Below are 19,556 nucleotides of genomic sequence, written 5' to 3'. Positions count from 1 at the left end.
CATAGTAATTCTTTCTCTGTCTCTCTTACAAACTTGTTGGTGAAGTTGTCAGCTGAGGTTGGGATCTAACATACTGTCAGAACAAGGTCTAAGCATGGTCCTATGCACTACTCATTTTAGTAATGCCATGGATCCAGGCTTGTACAAGAACATATATCTCAGTGTTCTTTGATTCTTCTCTAGGATCATTTAGTTGAGCAAAATGTATATTAATCATTTGCTATTAAAAATATCCAGCCATGTAAGGACTGGGATTCAGATTTTGTCACTGTTCTTATAGCACATAGGCAGACAAGTCTGAAGTAGATGTCATGGAATAATTGTACAGTTCAGAGGGAAGCAGTGGATGTTTATAGGTTTGATTCTGGACATATAAAATGAGAAGAAAAAAAGCCAGAGGAATTTAAAGGAAAAGGAACACTAGGATCCCTAGCTCCTCTTCAGTATTTTTTTTCCCTTCTCCTGCTGTTGCTTAATTAGAAATGATACAAATTCTGATCTTTTCAAGGCTTACTCTGCATATACAAATGACTGAGTATTGAATTAGAACAACAAATATACAAACCAACAATGCCAAACCAAAGCCCAGTATACCAGCAAAATCACAATTAAAAGCATAGATAGAAAATAAAATACCCTTAGGTAGACTGAATACAAAGATCTGTTGAACAAGGCCCCAGTCCTGGCAAAGAGGACTAAGACTGTATTCTGAACCCTTGAAGTTTAATTAGAGCAGCTAGTATTAAATATCTACTTGAAAGACTTCCTTTGAAACTTCAAGCCTGCTAAAGGATTTTTTGCAACTCCATTCTGTGGGTAAAAAGGGATATTCCCTCTGCTAATAGGTTAAAGTTCTAAACAAATTTATTGGTAGATCAGTCCTGGGAAAGATCAATGCTCTGCCCCAGATACTAGTTAAACAATAAGTTTTGCCCAATGGACAGTTGCATGGAAATATTTTATAGGCAGTCTGATTATATGAGAGGGAAGAACTTTGAACCGAGGCATCTTTAGACTAGCATACAGGTACATCCCATTACAGGGATATAACTATAATTAATATGTTGAAACAACTCTTGGCTATCTAATGAAAAGAGTTATTCCAGGATGAACTAATTCTACATAAAGAGTTAAGCTAATGATATCCTGAAGATTCTTCAGAGAGCTATGCTGAATTATTTCTCCTCCCTTAAGGGAGGCAAGAGTAAATAACTTTGCTGAGCAAAACACTAACCAGTCAGATTGCACTTTTGTTACAAGAATTGGTTTTAGACAAACTGACTTATATTTCATGGAGAAAAATACTTCAGTTGAAGGCAGAACATGTACCTACTAGTATCTGAATGTGGTCAAGGTGCACAAGGAGTTGAGAGGCCTGACTTAAACTGTAATTTCAGTCACATGAAGCCTGATCAGCTCAGATGACAAAGCAGCAGCATGTAGTTTGTCACTGTTGTCTCTACTTCCAGGATGCCTTAGATTGAATCTCTAAGTTGTTATAGCCATTTTTTGAAGAAGCAAATACAAAATGTTTGTATCTGCAGCTTTTCAGAGCCTGTTTCACCTATTTTTTTTCCTAAAAGCATTAAAAAAAAAAAAAGCAGTGCTCACACTTGCTCTGAGACCAAGATAGGGCAAGGTATGAGTCAAAAACCCAGACAATTGTTTCCACTTATGCATTTAGATGTCCTTCATTCAGAAGGAACTAGAGATCTTTTTGGTCCTTTTGCTTGTTATCAAAAGGAGCTGCACAGGCTTTGGGAGATCCTCCAGCTGGCAGCTTTTGGTATTGCTGGCTATATCACTTGCGGAGTCATGATCTAGTTAGTGAATTTAGTATTATTTTTATCTTCTGGGTAAGGCTTTAGCCCTTAATTCCACCCAGTGCAGCCTCACACAGATGAAACACTACCTTGTCTGGCCACATCCACACCCTACAGGGAAGGACTGTTCTCTCTGTTTTACTACAATACACGCTGAGGTCATCTTGGAAGTATCTGTGCTTGTTTTTCACAGCCACCTGCATGGCCACTATGCACATGAACTCCACATTGTCTTCATTGTATGAAAAGCACTGCTCTTCAGTTTTGGTTTCATAATGTAAATAGTGTAGGGGAAAAACCCAATGAAGGCAGGACAGGCTGTGGTTTCTACATGAGCTGACCAACCAGAAGTGAGGTAAGTTTCATTTTTCCCTTACCATTAACTGACATGAAATCTGTAACATGCCTTGTGTCTTACTGGGCTTCCTTAAAATTCTGGTTAATGTGAAGTTATGATTAAGACAAGTAACAAGAGGACAGAAAGATGACCTAGTGAAATGAAGGTTGTAATGACAGCTAGGAAAGAACTGAGCCCAATCTGAAGTTCTGGAAGTCTATTATTTTACTCTTAAATGAAAAGTAAATCAGCTTAAATAATTTTTTTTTCTTTCAGAACTCTGACATTTAGAAATCAGTGTTAAATACCTGTTCTTAAGCTTTCCTATATTTACCCAGAGATGTAATTCATAGGAACACAAGAGCCTCACCATCCTTCATTTTAAGCCGTTTTTGTTGGAACCTGGTATTTGAACTAGCTCTGAACAAGATAATACTACTTTATTGTTTAGAGATGCTTAGAACAGAGGTAGCAGAGAAGATATCTGCACTGGAAGCCATTAAAAAAAAAAAAAACCCTACAATATAGGTTGTTTTTTTTTTTGTTTTTTTTTTTGTTTTTTTTTTTTAAAAAAAGAGGTCTTTTCTCTGCCAAGCATAAGCTAAGAAAAGTACTCCTCTGAAGACCAAACTTTTTGAGGGGTGGGGACAGGAGGGCAGGGTGAGGAAAAAACGTTAGCATCCATCATCATAGCTAGCAGCAATAGAGAAGGAAAGAGGAAGAAAGCCTAAGTGCTATTTTGGAACTGACTATTGCATTTTGGATGCAGGAGTTGAATGCAGATTATGTCACTATAACATTTTTTCTGTATCTAGCATAACAAACATTACACACTGAAAGCAACTGGAACAGATTGCATATTGCTTTGAGAAAAAAAAAGGGTTCTGTATCTACCCTCTCTTTATTCTGTAAAAAGCTAGTGTTTTATCCTATTTTACCTTAAAGAGCTAAGGTCTCACTAGCCCCCATGTAATAAGCTGCAATACAACACATGGAAAAAAAAAAAAAAAAAGGTAAAATCTGCTTGCCTTTTTAAGCAGTCAGTGAAGACTGGAAGAAAGTTAAGAAAAGACTGACCTTAAATCAGTCAGCGACCAGAGAAACTAAAATTTTAAGACTGCACAATTATAAAATACATCTTCTATTACACAGACCTGCATCAATATATGTCTAGCAATTCATATTTAAGACAATTATAATTTAAGAAATAGCACTGGAGAAAAGTAACATTAGTAGGTACTCACAATTGTTCACAATTATCAGTAAATGCTAGGGGAAAAAAAGCTGAGTGAAAACAAATTTAAATATTAAACATTCTGTAGCCTTAGTGGGAATCTACATCCAACTAAAAGATGTAATGCAGCTACATGGCTGCATGAACTTACCTTGTATATGAATGAATTAGCTTTTTTCCAACTAAGTCTTACCGCCTTCTGTTTAGATATAGCACATGTGCCTGAACTGGTATTTTCAGTTTTTTGGGGGGATAGGTTAGACAACACCATACACCTTTAAAATTCCAATCCGATTATCACTTTGTGCTTCAGCAGCCTTTAAGCATCTTATTATTTTTACACTGACTACAGTTCAGCACGAGGTTGTTTCTTCCAGAAAATCTATTATATTTCTATTTTAGAAGATCAAGATTCAATAACTTCAATATGTTCTTACAGTTACTGAAGAGACCTCCCTGAATCTTATTCTTATAAGCAATAAGAATCTGTTAATATTTGTCCATTGTCAATTGTCCACTGCTGACTATCACTATTTGCTATTAATTCCCAATACACTTGCAGGAAAGCAGTTTTTGAAGTATAGCATGTTTGCAGTCTTTTTGCACATTTGCTATTACAGGTCGCTTCTTCATCAATGAAAAGAGCACCAGAGTACCGCTCATGCTTTATTAAAAAAAAAAAAAACTACAAGATGCTAAGAAAACTTCACATTTACTTTACAAAACACCTGCATTCATTTAATTCTGATCTTGCCTATTAATGAAAACAAGCAGGTAAGAAAATAAATGTTAAATTAACATTTCAGTAGCAGTACAACATCCGTTATCTAAACTTACATCATCCAAAACAATCAGTCATTCTTAAACAAACTGACTGTTGACTGTATCTACAAGGTCATCTTTATCACTTTTTTGAATGAAAGAAAAGCTCCATGGAAAACTTAGGAGACACTATAATTTATTCTACTTACAGACTCTTGCAGAAATCGGAAGCCCTGACTTTGCTTTCTCCTATAAGCAAATTTCAAGTCCACTGTATATTAAGAACCTTAGCATGAAGCTGCTAAATGTTATTCAATGAGGGGATTAAACTGGTATAGCGTGCATGTTTTTAGTTACTATCACACTGCACTACTGTTACATCTTAAACAAGCAGCTACCATGAAGATAGTAAGCTTAACTTTGAAATATTCCTGAAACAGCCCTTGTGTCACACCTATGAGGTAGATCCTTTGTCTTCTCCAAAGGGAAGACAGTGTAATTACCAACTGTTCCTTAGTACATCAAGCACACTGAACACCAGCCTATGTTAGCATTTTACTTTCCCCATTGCTTCCCTGAATTCAAAGCCTGCAAGTGCAATGTTCTGTTCAGCACCATGTGCTCCAGGAATGAAAACAGTGAATGATGACATAAATTAATTCCATTCCAACATAAGGAAGAGGTTCAGCACGAATATTTTGAAGCAAACTGAAGTACTGCCATTGCTACTCTGCTCCATCCCATTCTGTGGCCTATGACTTTGCTATTTGGTACATGAAGAATCATGAGACTTCATCCTTTAGTCTGACAGCAGCTGTTTCTATCAGATTAAATGATAGTGAAAAAATAAGCTGCTGTCAGATAAGATAAAGAATAGAGGGCTACAGGTATCAAACATGGTTCAAATGTAGCTAATTAATCCTTTGCTGCCTATAGGACAGAAACTTGAAGGAGGGATCCTGCCTCCCCAAGTACAGACCTGTCAATCTTTCATAGATTTCAGTAGTATTTTAGGAGCCACAGGGAAGGAATTAACAGTGATCCTTTTGCTAAGTGGCCACAGTCTAACCTGCAGTTTAACCTCATCCTTAGTACCCATTATCAATAATGACAAAAATCCTAGCAAGATTTCTGAGTCCTTGCTCCTCATAACTTCACATGAGCAGCTGCTTAGTAAACTAGCAGAAAACCAGGCTGATAAGAGTACAAGATTACATAAATGCTTGTACTACTACAGAAAAAAAGGTGGCACAGAGATAGGCAGAATTGCTAGCTTGTTCCATCTTAAAGTGATTGCAACTACAAGCTGCTAACGATATCCAGTAACATACCTCTGACACTAAACTACCTATATGGGCAGTGTTGTAAAAAAATTCAAGTATCAAAGGTGTTAAATAACCAATAGCATAAGAGCCATGTTTTCCCCACTTGAAAAATTCAAATGTAGTGAACTGGCTTATCCGCTAGAAAGAATGCAAAAGATGCCGAAGTTCAACTGCTACTGCACACTAGAACATTATTGCTAAGTTTCAACTAAAGCAAACTAAGATGAAAAAGGAATTTAGAACTGTTACTTCATTTATCATGAGAAGTACTGGACTGCTAGCCAAACTTCTTAGGAAGTAACTGCTTCTGGCTGAGAAAGTTATTAACTATCCAATGTAAAGTTCTATGACCTAAAAGACATCTTGTTACAATTGTACTCTTCAGTCACTAGTTTCTGTGCCAATCTGCTAAACTGTCTCCTCTCTTCTTTCAAGCTTGGCACTTCAGTAATCGAATCATAACCATCAAGTGGAGAGAAGAAAGCGCTAATACTGTCAAACATTATTTCTATTTCTAATTTGTAGAGTGCTTCAGTCTTTCTACATTCAACTCTTTCACTGGAGTTCTGGTCAGCATAAGATATTTTTAAAAGGGCTAACTTGCTCCAAAAGCTAAAATCTCTAGGAGCTAAGCTTCTGTTAATTTGAAGGAGCTAAATTAGATTAAATAGATTACTACTCTTTGTTGTGATACTTTGTCTTTTCTTATAGAGTACCACCGAACCTAGAGAAGCTCATTATCATTACCTGAAAGAACAGGATCTTCCCCTCTTGAAGTCTTACAATGAGTTAAAGATTACCTACTACCAGGAGGTTAAAAAAATAAAAAATAGAAAAACCACACACACACCACAAAACAACAACAACAAAAAAAGCCTCCTGATTTCAGGTAGGCAACATAATCCAAGAAAGGGCAGATACCCTCCCACTTTAGATGTTCAACAGAACAGCCACTGCAATAGTTGTAGACTTCAGTATAGCAAAACATTTAAGACAAACATTTTAGTGAATCAATGCAAGCTGGACCACCACAAACCTACCATAGAGCCAGATTACAACACTGGAGGCAAAGCTGTTCCATACAATTTGAGTTAAGTCACCTGTTCTGAAAGTAGCATTCAACACTTTGCTAAGCCATATGTATGAGAATCCAACAATCCTAACTCTTTATTACATTATTCTGCCTGGGCTAGCTATGTTATCAGCACACTAAGCAAAGCATTATTGAGGTTGTTCTTCCCATTCTTACATTATATTCCATTGCAAGATGAGTAAAGAACATTTCATTTACATTTCATTTTAGGGAAGTGTATAGTACAATAGTAGCAGTACAGGTAGCTTCAGACCTTAGACATTGCTTCAAACACAATATGGTGACATGATTTGCAGGTATTGCTCAACTCATTGGCTCAGATGCTCAGTCCCTGCAGAACAAGTATAGATCAAAAAGAGCACTTTCACAAGTGGGCATCAGGAAAGAGAAGAAAACAGGAAGTCTCAAATCAATGCATTTCCTAAACCCTAAGATAGGGTCCAGATCTTTAGACACAGGAAAATATGCATGGGATGTAAACACTTCAATCCTTGTTCAAGTGCCTGAACAGCAGCAAACTCACTCTTTGCAATATTTGCTTCTTTTACTGTCAAAGTTACATTCCTGAATGCAAGGGATTCAGATCAACACCTCAGTTGCTGGTAACAACATAAGTGGTGCCTGCCACAAAAAGAGAATCACATTTGGATTATCTACAGCTTTTCTACTGAGTGCTGGACTAACAAATATTAAATAACAGAAACGCATCTGTGTTACTAATGGGAAAGACCAGATGATAAAAACAACTTGGACTGATGTATTAGTAAGTGCAAAAAGTCAGATAAAAAAAAGTGACAGAAACTACTTATTCACCCATTACAGTTTGAACTTTTCAAATTCAGTTTCAAATGTGGACAGTAAATCCCAAGTCCTTCCCCCTGTAAACCTTCATAAGAAAACTCCATGTGTCTTGGTACAGATGACATTCTAGTTTTTGAGAGAGAACTGAAAACTTATTGAAGAGCCAGTCATAGCGTATTCAGTAATTTGAGCAAACATTCCAGAGCAACCACTATAGTCAGAATACCTAAGCTGCTGGCACGACTCAATAACTAATCATTTAACAAGTTGAGTAAAAAAAATGTTTTATGTAGTAATACCAATTCAGCACACACATTCCATGCTTCACAAGTTCTGCTGCTGTATAAAAGAGTCCTCCTAACATTTATGGAGACAAATTCAAATTTTAGCTCACTGCATGCCCAGATCAAAACAGCAGCAAAATGTCTACTGCTACAAGCAGCTATACCCAGTTGTGCCTTTAGAATGCTAATTATGCAGAAGTCTAGATAATCAGTGTTAACATTGAAGTAGGACCACACACAAAGTTTGTGTGTTGTAGAGAAAGTTCTGAAAAGAAAAATGCACACAGACAGTATACGATCAAGACAGATTAAGTCACTACACATTCAGATTGAAGTGATCAGGGAGGGAAAAATCCCTCAAAGACAGCATACAGGTGAGAAGCCAGCATTACAAAGAACTCTAAAGGCACATTTCAGGTAGTATGATTTTGTTAAGACCAACTGCTTACACACACAGGCACAAATCTTAATGGCTACCTCCCCTCCCCCAACAATTAACAAAAAAAAAAAAAAAAGAAGTGCATTTTCAGTAATATTAACACCATTCAGTTAATTTGTTCAGTCCAAATATTTAGCAGTATTTTCCTAATGGTGGTATGGACTTTCTGCACGCCAATCCCCAAAAAATCCAAACAGGCAGGATTAGTAAAGGTTGAACTGTTGTACAATTTAACATTTACTCATCAGATCCCACCGATCTTTTCTGTGCCCTCTTGCGGGGCAACCGCCTTGGTGAAGCTTTATCTGGATTTAAAGAAAAGGAAAAAAGAAAATCAGTTACTAGAGCTACTTCAGATTAGATATTATATGATAAAGTAGGTACTCCTTCCCACACAGACCAAACTGTCCTTCTAGTGTGACACGTGACTACAGACAGTTTAAACAACTCGTTAATGCTTTTAATTGTTAGCATCCTGAGCAGAAGGTAACATAAGGCAGGAGGAGGGGAGGGAAAAAAAAGTGTTCTTATGTAACACAACCTCAGGGTTGAGACTGTTTAACTTGCCAGATAGCAAAACAAAAACCCACACAATATCCTGCTGATGCTGCATGCTCTGCTGTTTAAAAAAAGTTCCATGCTTAGGAATTAGTAAACTTTCAGAAATTAAAGGAATTATTTTGGTCACTACTGTTCTGAGTTTACTTGCCTGACAAATGTGGTAGTTCTTTATGTAACTTCATCTCGCATGAAGTATTTCCACATTCATACAGATTAACAGCAAGAGAATAACATTTATCATTTTGGTTGGGGGGGAAAGATTCTTAACCAGGGAAGCAGCCATGTCTAAATATGAGGAGGATATTTTGTAATCAGGTATCTAGTATGGGTTAGGGATCCCACTTCAGCTGTATGATCACTGGATGTTGAAGCTTGATCTTAAAATTTAAGTCCTTATGACATGCCTCTAATTGTTCTTTCCAGTGACATTGAATATGTAAGGTGGAATATTTAATCCTTACAGGATTGGAGAAAAGCTATGGTACACTGAAGAAAAAAATGTGTCTGTGCATCTACAAATGTATATTTTGTTAAAATTTGTTAAAATAAAACTGTCTACAGCATAAGCAAATACAACGAGCAGCTGCCATGCTGCTACAAATATCAAACAGTACAGTACAAAGAAGCATCTTTTGAAAGCTGAGGAGTCTAGAATCTGAGGATCTTGAAGGCCATGGATTTTAAAGAATGCTAGTGGAGAGTTCTAATTAAAGCTAACCTAGAATTAAAATAAATAAATAAATAAATAATAATCAGAAAAGGACTTAAGCTTCAGTTTTTCCTGGATTTCAAGTACTGAAAAGCAGAATATGTATCCAGCTTAAAGAAAGAGGTGGGGAGAATTAAGACCTTACCAGGATTTTAACTCAGTTTAGATTCAGCTTGTTCTACAGAAAAATTTAGAATTTAGAGCCTCGATCAGTTCTTCTTGCTAGACTAAGCATGAAGTATGAAATTGTCACATACAAAAAGTCAGAGTATGCAGGATAATTTACATTTTCAGAAATGAAACATTAGTCCTTATATCTAGTGTAATATAATAATAAAGAAAAAAAAGGCACTAAAAGTGACATCATCAGCTCCTGACAGTCTGATGTCCAAACTAGGGCCTCTAAATTTTTCAGGCTCTTTCATGTAGAAAGTCTGTTCTTTAAGGTCACTGAGAATACGCTTACTTTATCAAAACAGGAGTCTCTTTCAAGTTAAAGTAGTTCCTGCAAAGTGTTTTCAAAGCAATTCTCTGATCTGTGCTGCAAAACAGATAGCAGTTCATATGGGATAAGGAATACCTGAATAGATAAATCTAACTACTGAAGTATGAGACTCCAAGTTCAGGTTGTTTTTTTTTTTTTTTTTTTTTTTGTTTCTGACTGAAAGATGTGCTCAGCCATTGGCTATGCTCAGTCCTCCACATTAATCACTAACTGTCACACGAAATTATACCAAGGTGGTGTAGAGGACAAGATACACATCTACATTTTAGGTAAATGATTCTAGACATTGTCAGAGCAGATCACAGTATTTCACCAATTCACAGCTACGCTACACTACTACAGTACAACTAGGAATTTTTACTGTTACTTATGTGTGTGCATGTATGTATATATACACACATTATGTATGTAATATACATGAATACACACACACATATGTGTGTTTGTAACCAATTACTATTCATGCTACATCAATCACTGCATGCAGGAAGCCAGAATTCTATCCATGCTTAATTATCACATGGACACACATCAGTAACTTCCACTCTTTAAAGCACAAGGCTTTGTCTCACCTCTTCTACTTTGCACTGAAGCCATGGGAAAGCAAAACAGAGAAACAGCAAGAGAAGTTAGCAATATCCAAAAACATAGCTGTTCCAAAGAAATTAGATACTGAGTTTACTGTTGGGTATTAAGTAGAATTTAATTATTTTGGATCTGTGAAGGACATTACGATCCAAGTCTTAATATAGCTTCAAGACAGGGCTACACACTTCCAATGCTTAAAGGTTCTAGGCCTATAGGTAAGCTTCCAAACAACTTACAAAAACTTTCAGATGACACTACAGGAGTGTCAGGAGACTCCATCATTTAAGCCTTTTGTGACGCAGGTTTTGGATAGAGATTTTATGATTGAAGGAGTCTACAGAACAAAGTGTAAAATCATTAGGATAGTTATTTTATAAAACTGTATCAACCAGTCAAGTCTGTTCCATACAAGAATGAGCTGTTAACATAATAGCTTTATTAAGCACAGTGCTTTAGGCAATTTAGTCCCCAGATGTATACTGTCCTGAGAATTTAGCATGAGCTATTTAAATATTTGATTAATAAGTTATGCTCCAGTTATGGAAGGCAGGCTACTTACTGATTTGATTTAAAGTTTCTTGAGGAATCCAGCTCATATCAACATCATTCTGATTTGATGTTCCCATCTCTACTTTCTGTACTGGTCTCTTCCTCTGAAAAATTCAAGAACAGAAGATTTTGCCTACCACATAACAGTTCTAGTAGTACAAATATTAGAAATAGGTAATAATCCTGCATTTAATAAACTGGAATTACTTCACTGAGACACAAACTTAAGGTCAGCCCCTGTATCAAGCCATCTTTCTAGCTTAACTTTAACTGTCTTTACCCATTAACAATTTATTCACCTAAGCTTGGTATTAGCACTTCTAATTCCCTGAAGTACTAATTCCACACAAAGATATCAAGATTTTATGCATGCCTTGGCAAGCTCATTATACCTGGTGGGGGGGGGGGGGGGGAAGGAGGAGGGTGATAGATAATCAAACTTTGAGATGATCTGCTTTGTGGCACTTTTTCAGATAAACACAATATCTGTCTTTGAGTGTTAGCCTGCAAAACAGAGTTCACAGCACAACAGTTATCCCAAACCTCTTCCCAAGGGAAGCTGCTTACTGTAAGCTTGGCTACACAGAGATTCTTTAAGTATTCCAGGCCATTTACCCATGCAGGTAAGACCTGCACGGTCTTTTCCAGGTCTTATACCTGCCAGACCACTTATGCTGACAAACCTTTAGTTATTCCAGTATTACAGAGGAATCCAGAAGGCCCTAATCAACATTATACTAATGCACTGTTACGCACTGAACAAAGGACTAAAAAGCTGTTTTCCCTTGATCTCATTTAACATAACAGATATATAGATTGCGGAAAAGCCATCAATTATTAAACCAGTAGCTGCACACATTCAGCATTTGGAAAACACAAAGCTCTCAATGCAATTGCTTTAGTGCGGTGGTAAAGAACAGACCAAAGGAGCATTAGGCAAGCAATCTAAATGCTTTTAACACTGTGTTCTGGGCGATTTTTTTTTGTTTGTTTGTTTGTTTTTTGTTTTGCTTTTGTTTAATGTCTCTAGTTTTTCCAGTGATTTTCAAGATCTCAATCTTAGAAAACAAACTTCTGAAGTTCTACCCATACCATTCTAGGCCAGCAATATACAGTATTGCTTTCTTACTTCAAGCATACCAGTAAGGTCCTATTTAATAAGTACGCAGGCAAAAAAAAATTACCCACCTTCCTGGATTCTAATAATTGATGTAGGCCAACAATGACAAGTAGACCAAGTCCAGCAAGGAACATATACATGAAGATCCTTTAAGAAAAGCAATTTAAAAAACCATTAGTGTTTAAAAGTTTACAAACAGACAGAGCAACTAAGCCTACCTTTGGCCCTCATGCCTGCTTAATCATTCAAGCCATGTGCAGGGGTAGGGGAAAGGAAGCATGATATAATGAACCTGAAACTAAAGTGCTAATACACGTTAAGTATTTATTCTAAATTTCAGAAACTGTAATCCCAAATTTAATTTTGAACAACAGAACATTTGAACAATGCCATATAAGCTCAAACAAAACCAGTAATTATTGAAATTTAGTACCTTCAAGGACTCTTGCAACACCGTATTTCAAGATGCTGGGTCACAGGTAGTATTTATGTTTATGACTTGGCTTTAACCACTTACAAAAGCTTTCAAATTCATCATATGCTTTTAGTATGCTAATGCAAGGCAAGAACTGCCCGGATATTCATATTTATTGCTAACAGAGCTTTGAAAAGCATAGCCTTAAGACATCTATTTCTGTGTTCCACAGTTAGAATTCCTTAAAACACATAAAAAAGCATGAATTTCACTGATAGAATTCTGAAATACCTGTCGATAATTAGCAATAGGTGAACACAAATTCAATCTAAAATTAACTTTAAGAGCAAGTAGAACTTTTGTGAGTTAAGAAACCACTACAACGTTTGTTGAACATTAATCCAAACTTACAACAAAAATTATGGAGTTAAACTGCAGAAGAGACTTAACTGAACATCCCTGTTTTATGGAAAGTGCTTATTCACAAGACATTAATTCAGACTGGTCCCGACTGATGGATTTGATTTCTTACGAGAGGTCCTTTATCACCAGGATAGTGCACATTTTCAGATGATCAGCTGCTCTTTCATTGATGCTATTTTATTTTGCAAATATGAATTCATGCAACAGCTATTTCCTTTGGTTGCTCTTTTTAAAGGGGAAGTTTGCTCAGTGGGCAAATTCTACCTGTGGCAGGAGAATTCAAATATTCATCGTCTTCAAAAAATAAGTTTTCAGAAATACTTAACTCCCAGGTTATCTTAAAATCTCAATCCAATATTATAATACTTAAGTGCATTATCTCAGCACATGCTTGCAACACAAGGTCTGCCAGATTAACTACATCTTTAAAATAAAGAACATTCATGAAATTAACTAATCCGCTACTCAGGGGAAGTGCAACAAAGAATGAGTGCAAGTTCCCTTATCTCATACTGAAGAGGCATCTTTCAGTTTATATAATCTTGGCTTACACTAGAGTACTTTGAAAGCATGTTATTCCAGTGTTCACAGCAGGACCTACAGCCCAATACTCTGAATCGTCTATATCTTTTAACTCCTAGAGAAAAAAATACACTAGGATAACAAAAGCTTAACAGCTTTGTATTGCTATATACATATATATGTAGCATTATGTACTACCCCAGGCTTAAGTTCCCTCAGCAAAATGTTTGCATAAGCTGTTAGTTAACACAATATCAATCTGAAGATTCCTAGCACTGACACAGAACTTAGTTGGAAGAAAAAAACTCAAGTTTCCAGTGTATCAAGGTTTTCTGTGTATACAAGTCAAATGCCATCAGCAAGACACAAATTACACCTAGCATCCAATAAAATGAAGATATAAGAACAGTCCTCAATGATCAGTTCTACCAGTATACTAAGTTTCAGTCGCCAGCCTACTTACGTTTCTCCATCCAGCCCATCTTCTTTTTCAATAATTGTAACTGTTTGATTGAAGACAGCATCTTGGAACACATTGCCCTACAAAGTTTCCACATATTTTCTTGAACAAACTTTTTTGTACAAGTACAAATAAAAGTCTTGATATTAGCAAGAAACTCATATCTAGCCTCAGAGATATTATCTTCTGTAGTATAAGATATTACATGCCAAAGTTCTTATTAACTCAATCAAAACACTTTGAATGGCATAGAACTCCTGTATTTCAGCCCACACTAAAATAAAGAGGAATCCCATATTTTAATCTCTATTTATGCTTTTGGAAAACTGCAACTGCTGGTCACATATCTGTTCAAGGTCGAGTTTGCAGATGGGATTCAGGCTGATTGAGTTTATTAAAATTCAATCAGAAGGGTACAGTGAAATTTCATTTATCCCAGAGAATTTTTTTCTTAAATGACTACAGCTCACTTCTACATAATTCTAAGGCAATTTAGCTCCTACTGTTTCAAGTCTAACATACACAGCACTTCTCCATATATATGGAGGACTGTCATGAAATACAGCTTTGCTTACTTTGCTTAAGTGTTTATTGTTTTGCTTAAAAACCTCAAAGGTATTCACTGTCCGAAAAGGTATTAACTTGACTAAGCAACTCCTTCTTGATGTTTCCACATCAACTAAAAAGAATATAAGGAAAGACATTAGACTTACATTTACATCTCTGTAGTTTAGATTGATAACTAGTCCAAAAGGACGGCCACCCATAGGCTCAGCTGGGATGAAAGAGTACTCAAACGTGGCTTGTCTCTGTGGTGGAACTACTGTATTCAGTGGGAGAGCTGTGAAGTTCTGGATATAAAACTGGTAGTCTTGAGGGTAACGGAAAGAAGCATCTAGAGACTCAACAATAAAATCCTCTGTACCCTTATTGGTGAAGCCTACCAGAAATTTTACAATGTTGTTTGCTGGAAAGTCTAGAACACAAAAATAACCAACCGTTAGAAACTTCGTAGAGCATACCTAGTCCTTGTTTTTAACCATAGAATGCTTGGAAAAGATTTGGAAATTTAGAAGCTTCACTATTTTTACGCATACGTTGATACACTTTAAGTCACAGTAAAGATGCTGATGGTAGATCGGCACAGGACTCTTACCTTCACCTTTCACAAATAAGATGGTTGTATCAGCACTAGGTGAGGCTTTAGGTTCGCCTGACAAGTCTTCTTCCTCTTTCTCTTCTGTCTAAGACAAGAGACTTTTTTGAAATACCCTATAATGAACAGTGACATGAAGACCATACTTGTTTTATGAGAACCCCTCATAACAAGTATCAGTCTGACAAAACATACAATGACATTAACATCAATTAAAGCATTAACATCAATTCCCGCTGTTGCAGAGTTAGTATATGGAATCTCTGCTGCTTATAGATTTGATTTGCATCCTCTTCAGCATTTATCCTTCCACCTGTTAGGTTTGACACAGTGACTAATCTCAACTGCATCCTGATGTATTCAACAGCATTTAGATGTACTGAAAGGCTACCAATCAAAAAAACACAGCAAGGTTTCTTTTTCAAGTATAAAGAAAGAGGAAGAACCTAAATGTAACATCTTCACATCTAATATATTACAACTTAGGAAAAAAAAGTATTTTCAAACTTATGAACAGCCATGAGGCAATTGATTTAATTCTGCTGCGGGGGGGGGGGGGGGGGTGTTTAGAGAAGCTTTTTTTCCATTTTTAAGATGATTAGTGTTAAGTCCCTGAAAACAGTTGGACTCTGCTGGTTCACCTTTTTGATGATTCACTCTAACTGTACAAACACAAGCATTAAGGGCTTATTTTCCACATGGAGATGGTGGCTCTCCATCCCACACATAAAGGCATGGCTGTCCCCATTTTGAACTGTTTCCTAAAGCCACTGCTTGCAAGTTGGTTGGATGATTTGATTTGACTACTAAAACAACTACTTTAAACAGTGGATAGCCAACTGGATCAGCTGTGCATGAACCATGGGCTAGGGAAGCAATGAACCACAACTTAGCCTAGCATCTTCAAATAGAGATGTTATGCAAAGTCTTTATCTTGTATTCCAGAGACAGATACAGCAAACTGCCTAAAACTGACCAATTACCTTGTTTAGTCTTACTCTATGCATTAAAAGCAAGTTACATGTAAATTTACTTAAATTCTAACAGTATTGAATACCTACCACATCTTTTACCACTTGAAAAAGCCAGTCAACCATAAGCTCTATTTCACATCAGTAATCAAACATCAGTCTAACTGGCTTCAAGAACAGTCTACTGGTTTTTCAGTTCTTATCATACACAACTTATCACACTCTTTGTTGTCTTCTCCTCCTAATCATGCCCTAAACTTCATTATTATAAAATACTTCATTTGCTCAACCTGAACAAAGTGACTCAGAAAAGAAATATGGCCACAGGCTTAACAAGCATACACGACAACAAGAGTCACAGCCTATGAATATAATCAAGTGAAAGCAGGCTGCAAAACAAGGTTTTCAGCATCACTGTGGAGTTTAACTAACAAATCCAAGATAGATTTGTACTACAAGGATTCTGCTTCCTCTTGCACATCAATACAAAATAAGCCAATATGAAGTAGTCCTGTACTCCAATGCCTTTCTCAGTTTACTGAAATGCACCTGAGAAAGAATTGCTAAGAGCTTCTGTGAGACTTGGTTATCGCACTTGGTGCTCTTTTTTCTGAGCTGCAGTTTTCATAGTTGAAAGCGTGGCTGTCCCCATGTAATCTTTCGCTGATAACTCAGAAAAGAAAAATTGTTCTGAAATTCCAAATGGAACGTAATTTTAATTGGAGATTTTGAAAAAGCAATTTCTAAATATCAATGACACTAAAAATATACTTACAGACATCTAAGCTATCTAGCTTTAAGCACTTTTGGTCTAATTCATACTTCTGAAATAACATTCATGCACAATTACCAAGTCTGTAGGCTCATCTTCTTCAACTTCTGCTTCATCATCTTCATCTTCAACTACAGTATCTTCCACAGCTTCCTCATCTTCTGTAGCATCTTGAGCTGCAACAAGTAAGCCTGCACCTACCAAAATAAAATGTAAATACAAGCAATATTTTTCATGTCTAGCGGAGCAACAGAAATCTGACAATGTAGTACGATTTTTAAGCTAGTGTTTGACAAATTGCATAAAAATTTTTCAAATGCAGTATTTTGAAGCATCAGTTACAGAAAAGCTCACATTCAACTGACTGTGTTGATCTGTCTGCATCTTTTTCCGTCTCTAATATTCTCTAAACTACTCCTGTACACGCCAGTAAGTTCAAACAATCCAGTTTACATATCAGGATAACCCAAAGTCCAACATTCACACAGCAAAGCTTAAACTGCCAGAGTAACAAATTGCATTAAAAGCTATTACTTAATTTTGAACTTGTCAACACATTATATATAATATTTTAATTTTCAGTTTTGTAATGACAAAACAAAAACACTATCAGCCAGGGAACTAATTTAGTGAGCTTTGTTTCTTCTAAGACTAAGTTAATAAATAAATGTCAATCATCTGCTCATATCAGAAGATCACATTTCCATGTGTATTTATAAAACTTATTTTTGCATACATTTTTTCATTTAAATTATACTACAAACAAAAGGGATTTTTAATATGATCTTCAGAATATGACACACTATTCTAACTAGTAGTCCAGGTCTGTTGAACATGTGAATAGAAAAGAAATCTGGATCTTGAGCAAGGCTCCAGGAGAAGTGCAGTCAGACAGCTCATTGCTTGTCTGCTTCTATGGTGTTGAACCTCATATTCAAACATTGGTCAAGTCAGACTAACGCCAATACTGGCCACAGCATGAAGTTCTGCCTGTTTGTAGTTTAGAGCACATGCAGGCCAGGCAGAGAACTCTTACAATATACAGGACTACAAAAATTTTTTGATGAAGCTTTTCTTTCCAAAAAATGAAAATAGTAGAAATTAATGGAAGATTAAGTTATGCAAACATCAAAAAGATGTAATTGCTACATGTACACATTTTAAACAGATGCTTAACTTTCACACAAAATAAAAATCCTTAAGTTGGACCAGTATACCCAAGGAATCCGAGATGTGGTTAGGCTTGGCTAACAAAAAGCCAAGCACAATACTCCTCTCCAGTGTCTTTAGCAGACACGCTCAAAGAATTTTGCTTATACATATGTAATACTTAACCTAGGACTAACTGCAGTTATTTTATTTTATGAAGTTTTTAAAATTAAAAGCCTACATATAACATTTTTAATTAAAATCCTTACACCTGAAAAGGCTACTGGTATGTTAAGCACATTTTTCATGTGCAACAGCACCAGCACATTCTCCTAGATGTCTAAATTACAATCCTTTCAGTGGATGTCAGAAAGGCTGATGATGTGGCAATAGTGGGAAAGGAAATCTTCCCCCTGTGGGAAGGAACACACAGTGTTTGCTGCAACTCACTGGCAAAGCTGGGTGAGATTGCTGCCCTTCAATCTTTCCATGCTTAATGGTATGAAAGCAGTTTTCAGATCGTGAATCAGATAAAACTATCGAGTAAACAGAAATTAGCATTCTGCTATTTGAAGGACACTTAGGGGGCTGGGGGAATAAGGCAAAGAAGGCTGGCAGCCAGTCAATCTGCTAACAATTCACTGTAGAACCCAAAGTCATCTTAGAGCTGGAGTGAAGACAAAACCGTTGGTGCTCTGGTTACAACCCCCCCCCCCCTTTTTTTTTTTTTTTTTTTGCACGAGACACCCGAACCCGTGTGCTTCTAAGATCGATTTCACAGCCAAGTTTGACTCCAGCCCCCAACCAGGTAGCAGCAGTGCCCTGCCTGACACTGCAAAGCACAGTTTCTTCTGCGAGAGGCCAGAGGCCGACTCCACCTCAGGGGCCCGCACCCCAACGAGCGCCCTCGGCAGGCTACAGCGGGGAGCGAGGGGCGCATACCAGGAGATACTCCAGCACGGCCCTCGTCCCACAAGGGAGGGAAGCCCAGTCAGCCCGCCAGAGGCCCGGCGGCGGAGGCACGTGTGCAGGAAGCATGGCAGGCCCGTGCCCGGAGCTGTCCGCACAGGGCCGGTGACGGGTGACGAGTGACGAGCGCCCGCCCGCCTCCTTCCTTTCAGAAAGAGGATCGCAAACGCGGCTTCAGGTCTCCCAAGCCCGGGGAGAGCCGCTCCCCCACGCCGTCGCCCCCGAAGAGGGGGCGGCGGCCGGCGCGGCCCCCAGCCGAGCCCGCTGCGCCACCACCGCCAGCGCGGAGGCGGCCGGCGCGCGCGGAGCGACCGTTACCGCTCTCTCTGCCCCCCTCCCCCCATTCGAATCCCGGGCAGCAACGGCCGCTCAGCGCGGCTCACCCGCCCCGCCCCGCGCGCGCCCCCGCACCTGGGCCGCGGCGGGCGCCGCCGAGCAGCACAGCGGCGGGGAACACCAGCAGGGCGAGCAACAGCATCCGCGATAGGCGCCCCATAGCACCAGCGACAAACCAGCCCTGCAGCTGCGGCTCACGGTTGTCTAAATGGCGCTGGCCTCCATCCGGGGACGCGGCCTGCTCGGCCCTGGC

General features: G+C 37.9%; 1 protein-coding gene across 4 annotated transcripts in view; it reads right to left on the bottom strand.

Moving 5' to 3' along the window:
* SSR1 (signal sequence receptor subunit 1) overlaps positions 1-19,556 on the bottom strand; it is a 27,643-nt gene extending 8,087 nt beyond the window's left edge. Inside the window, exons 1-9 of one of the 4 annotated variants that reach the window (XR_009957647.1) lie at positions 19,379-19,556; positions 16,928-17,046; positions 15,107-15,194; positions 14,664-14,926; positions 13,954-14,030; positions 12,199-12,277; positions 11,021-11,114; positions 8,340-8,403; positions 6,828-6,905 (exon numbers count right to left, since the gene is read on the bottom strand). Coding sequence is in view for 3 of the 4 variants with exons in the window: in XM_062569996.1 (XP_062425980.1) it covers positions 6,899-6,905; positions 8,340-8,403; positions 11,021-11,114; positions 12,199-12,277; positions 13,954-14,030; positions 14,664-14,926; positions 15,107-15,194; positions 16,928-17,046; positions 19,379-19,463 (876 nt within the window). In the remaining variant the exon portion in view is untranslated. Of the gene's footprint in view, positions 1-6,468; positions 6,906-7,642; positions 8,404-11,020; positions 11,115-12,198; positions 12,278-13,953; positions 14,031-14,663; positions 14,927-15,106; positions 15,195-16,927; positions 17,047-19,378 lie in introns of those variants that run through there. The other 3 variants (XM_062569996.1, XM_062569995.1, XM_062569997.1) reach the window with 3 other exon arrangements.

This window comes from Rhea pennata, chromosome 2 (genome assembly GCF_028389875.1).
Source record: "Rhea pennata isolate bPtePen1 chromosome 2, bPtePen1.pri, whole genome shotgun sequence".
In the NCBI taxonomy this organism is placed as follows: Eukaryota; Metazoa; Chordata; class Aves; order Rheiformes; family Rheidae; genus Rhea; species Rhea pennata.
This window is presented reverse-complemented; position numbering and strand designations above follow the sequence as displayed.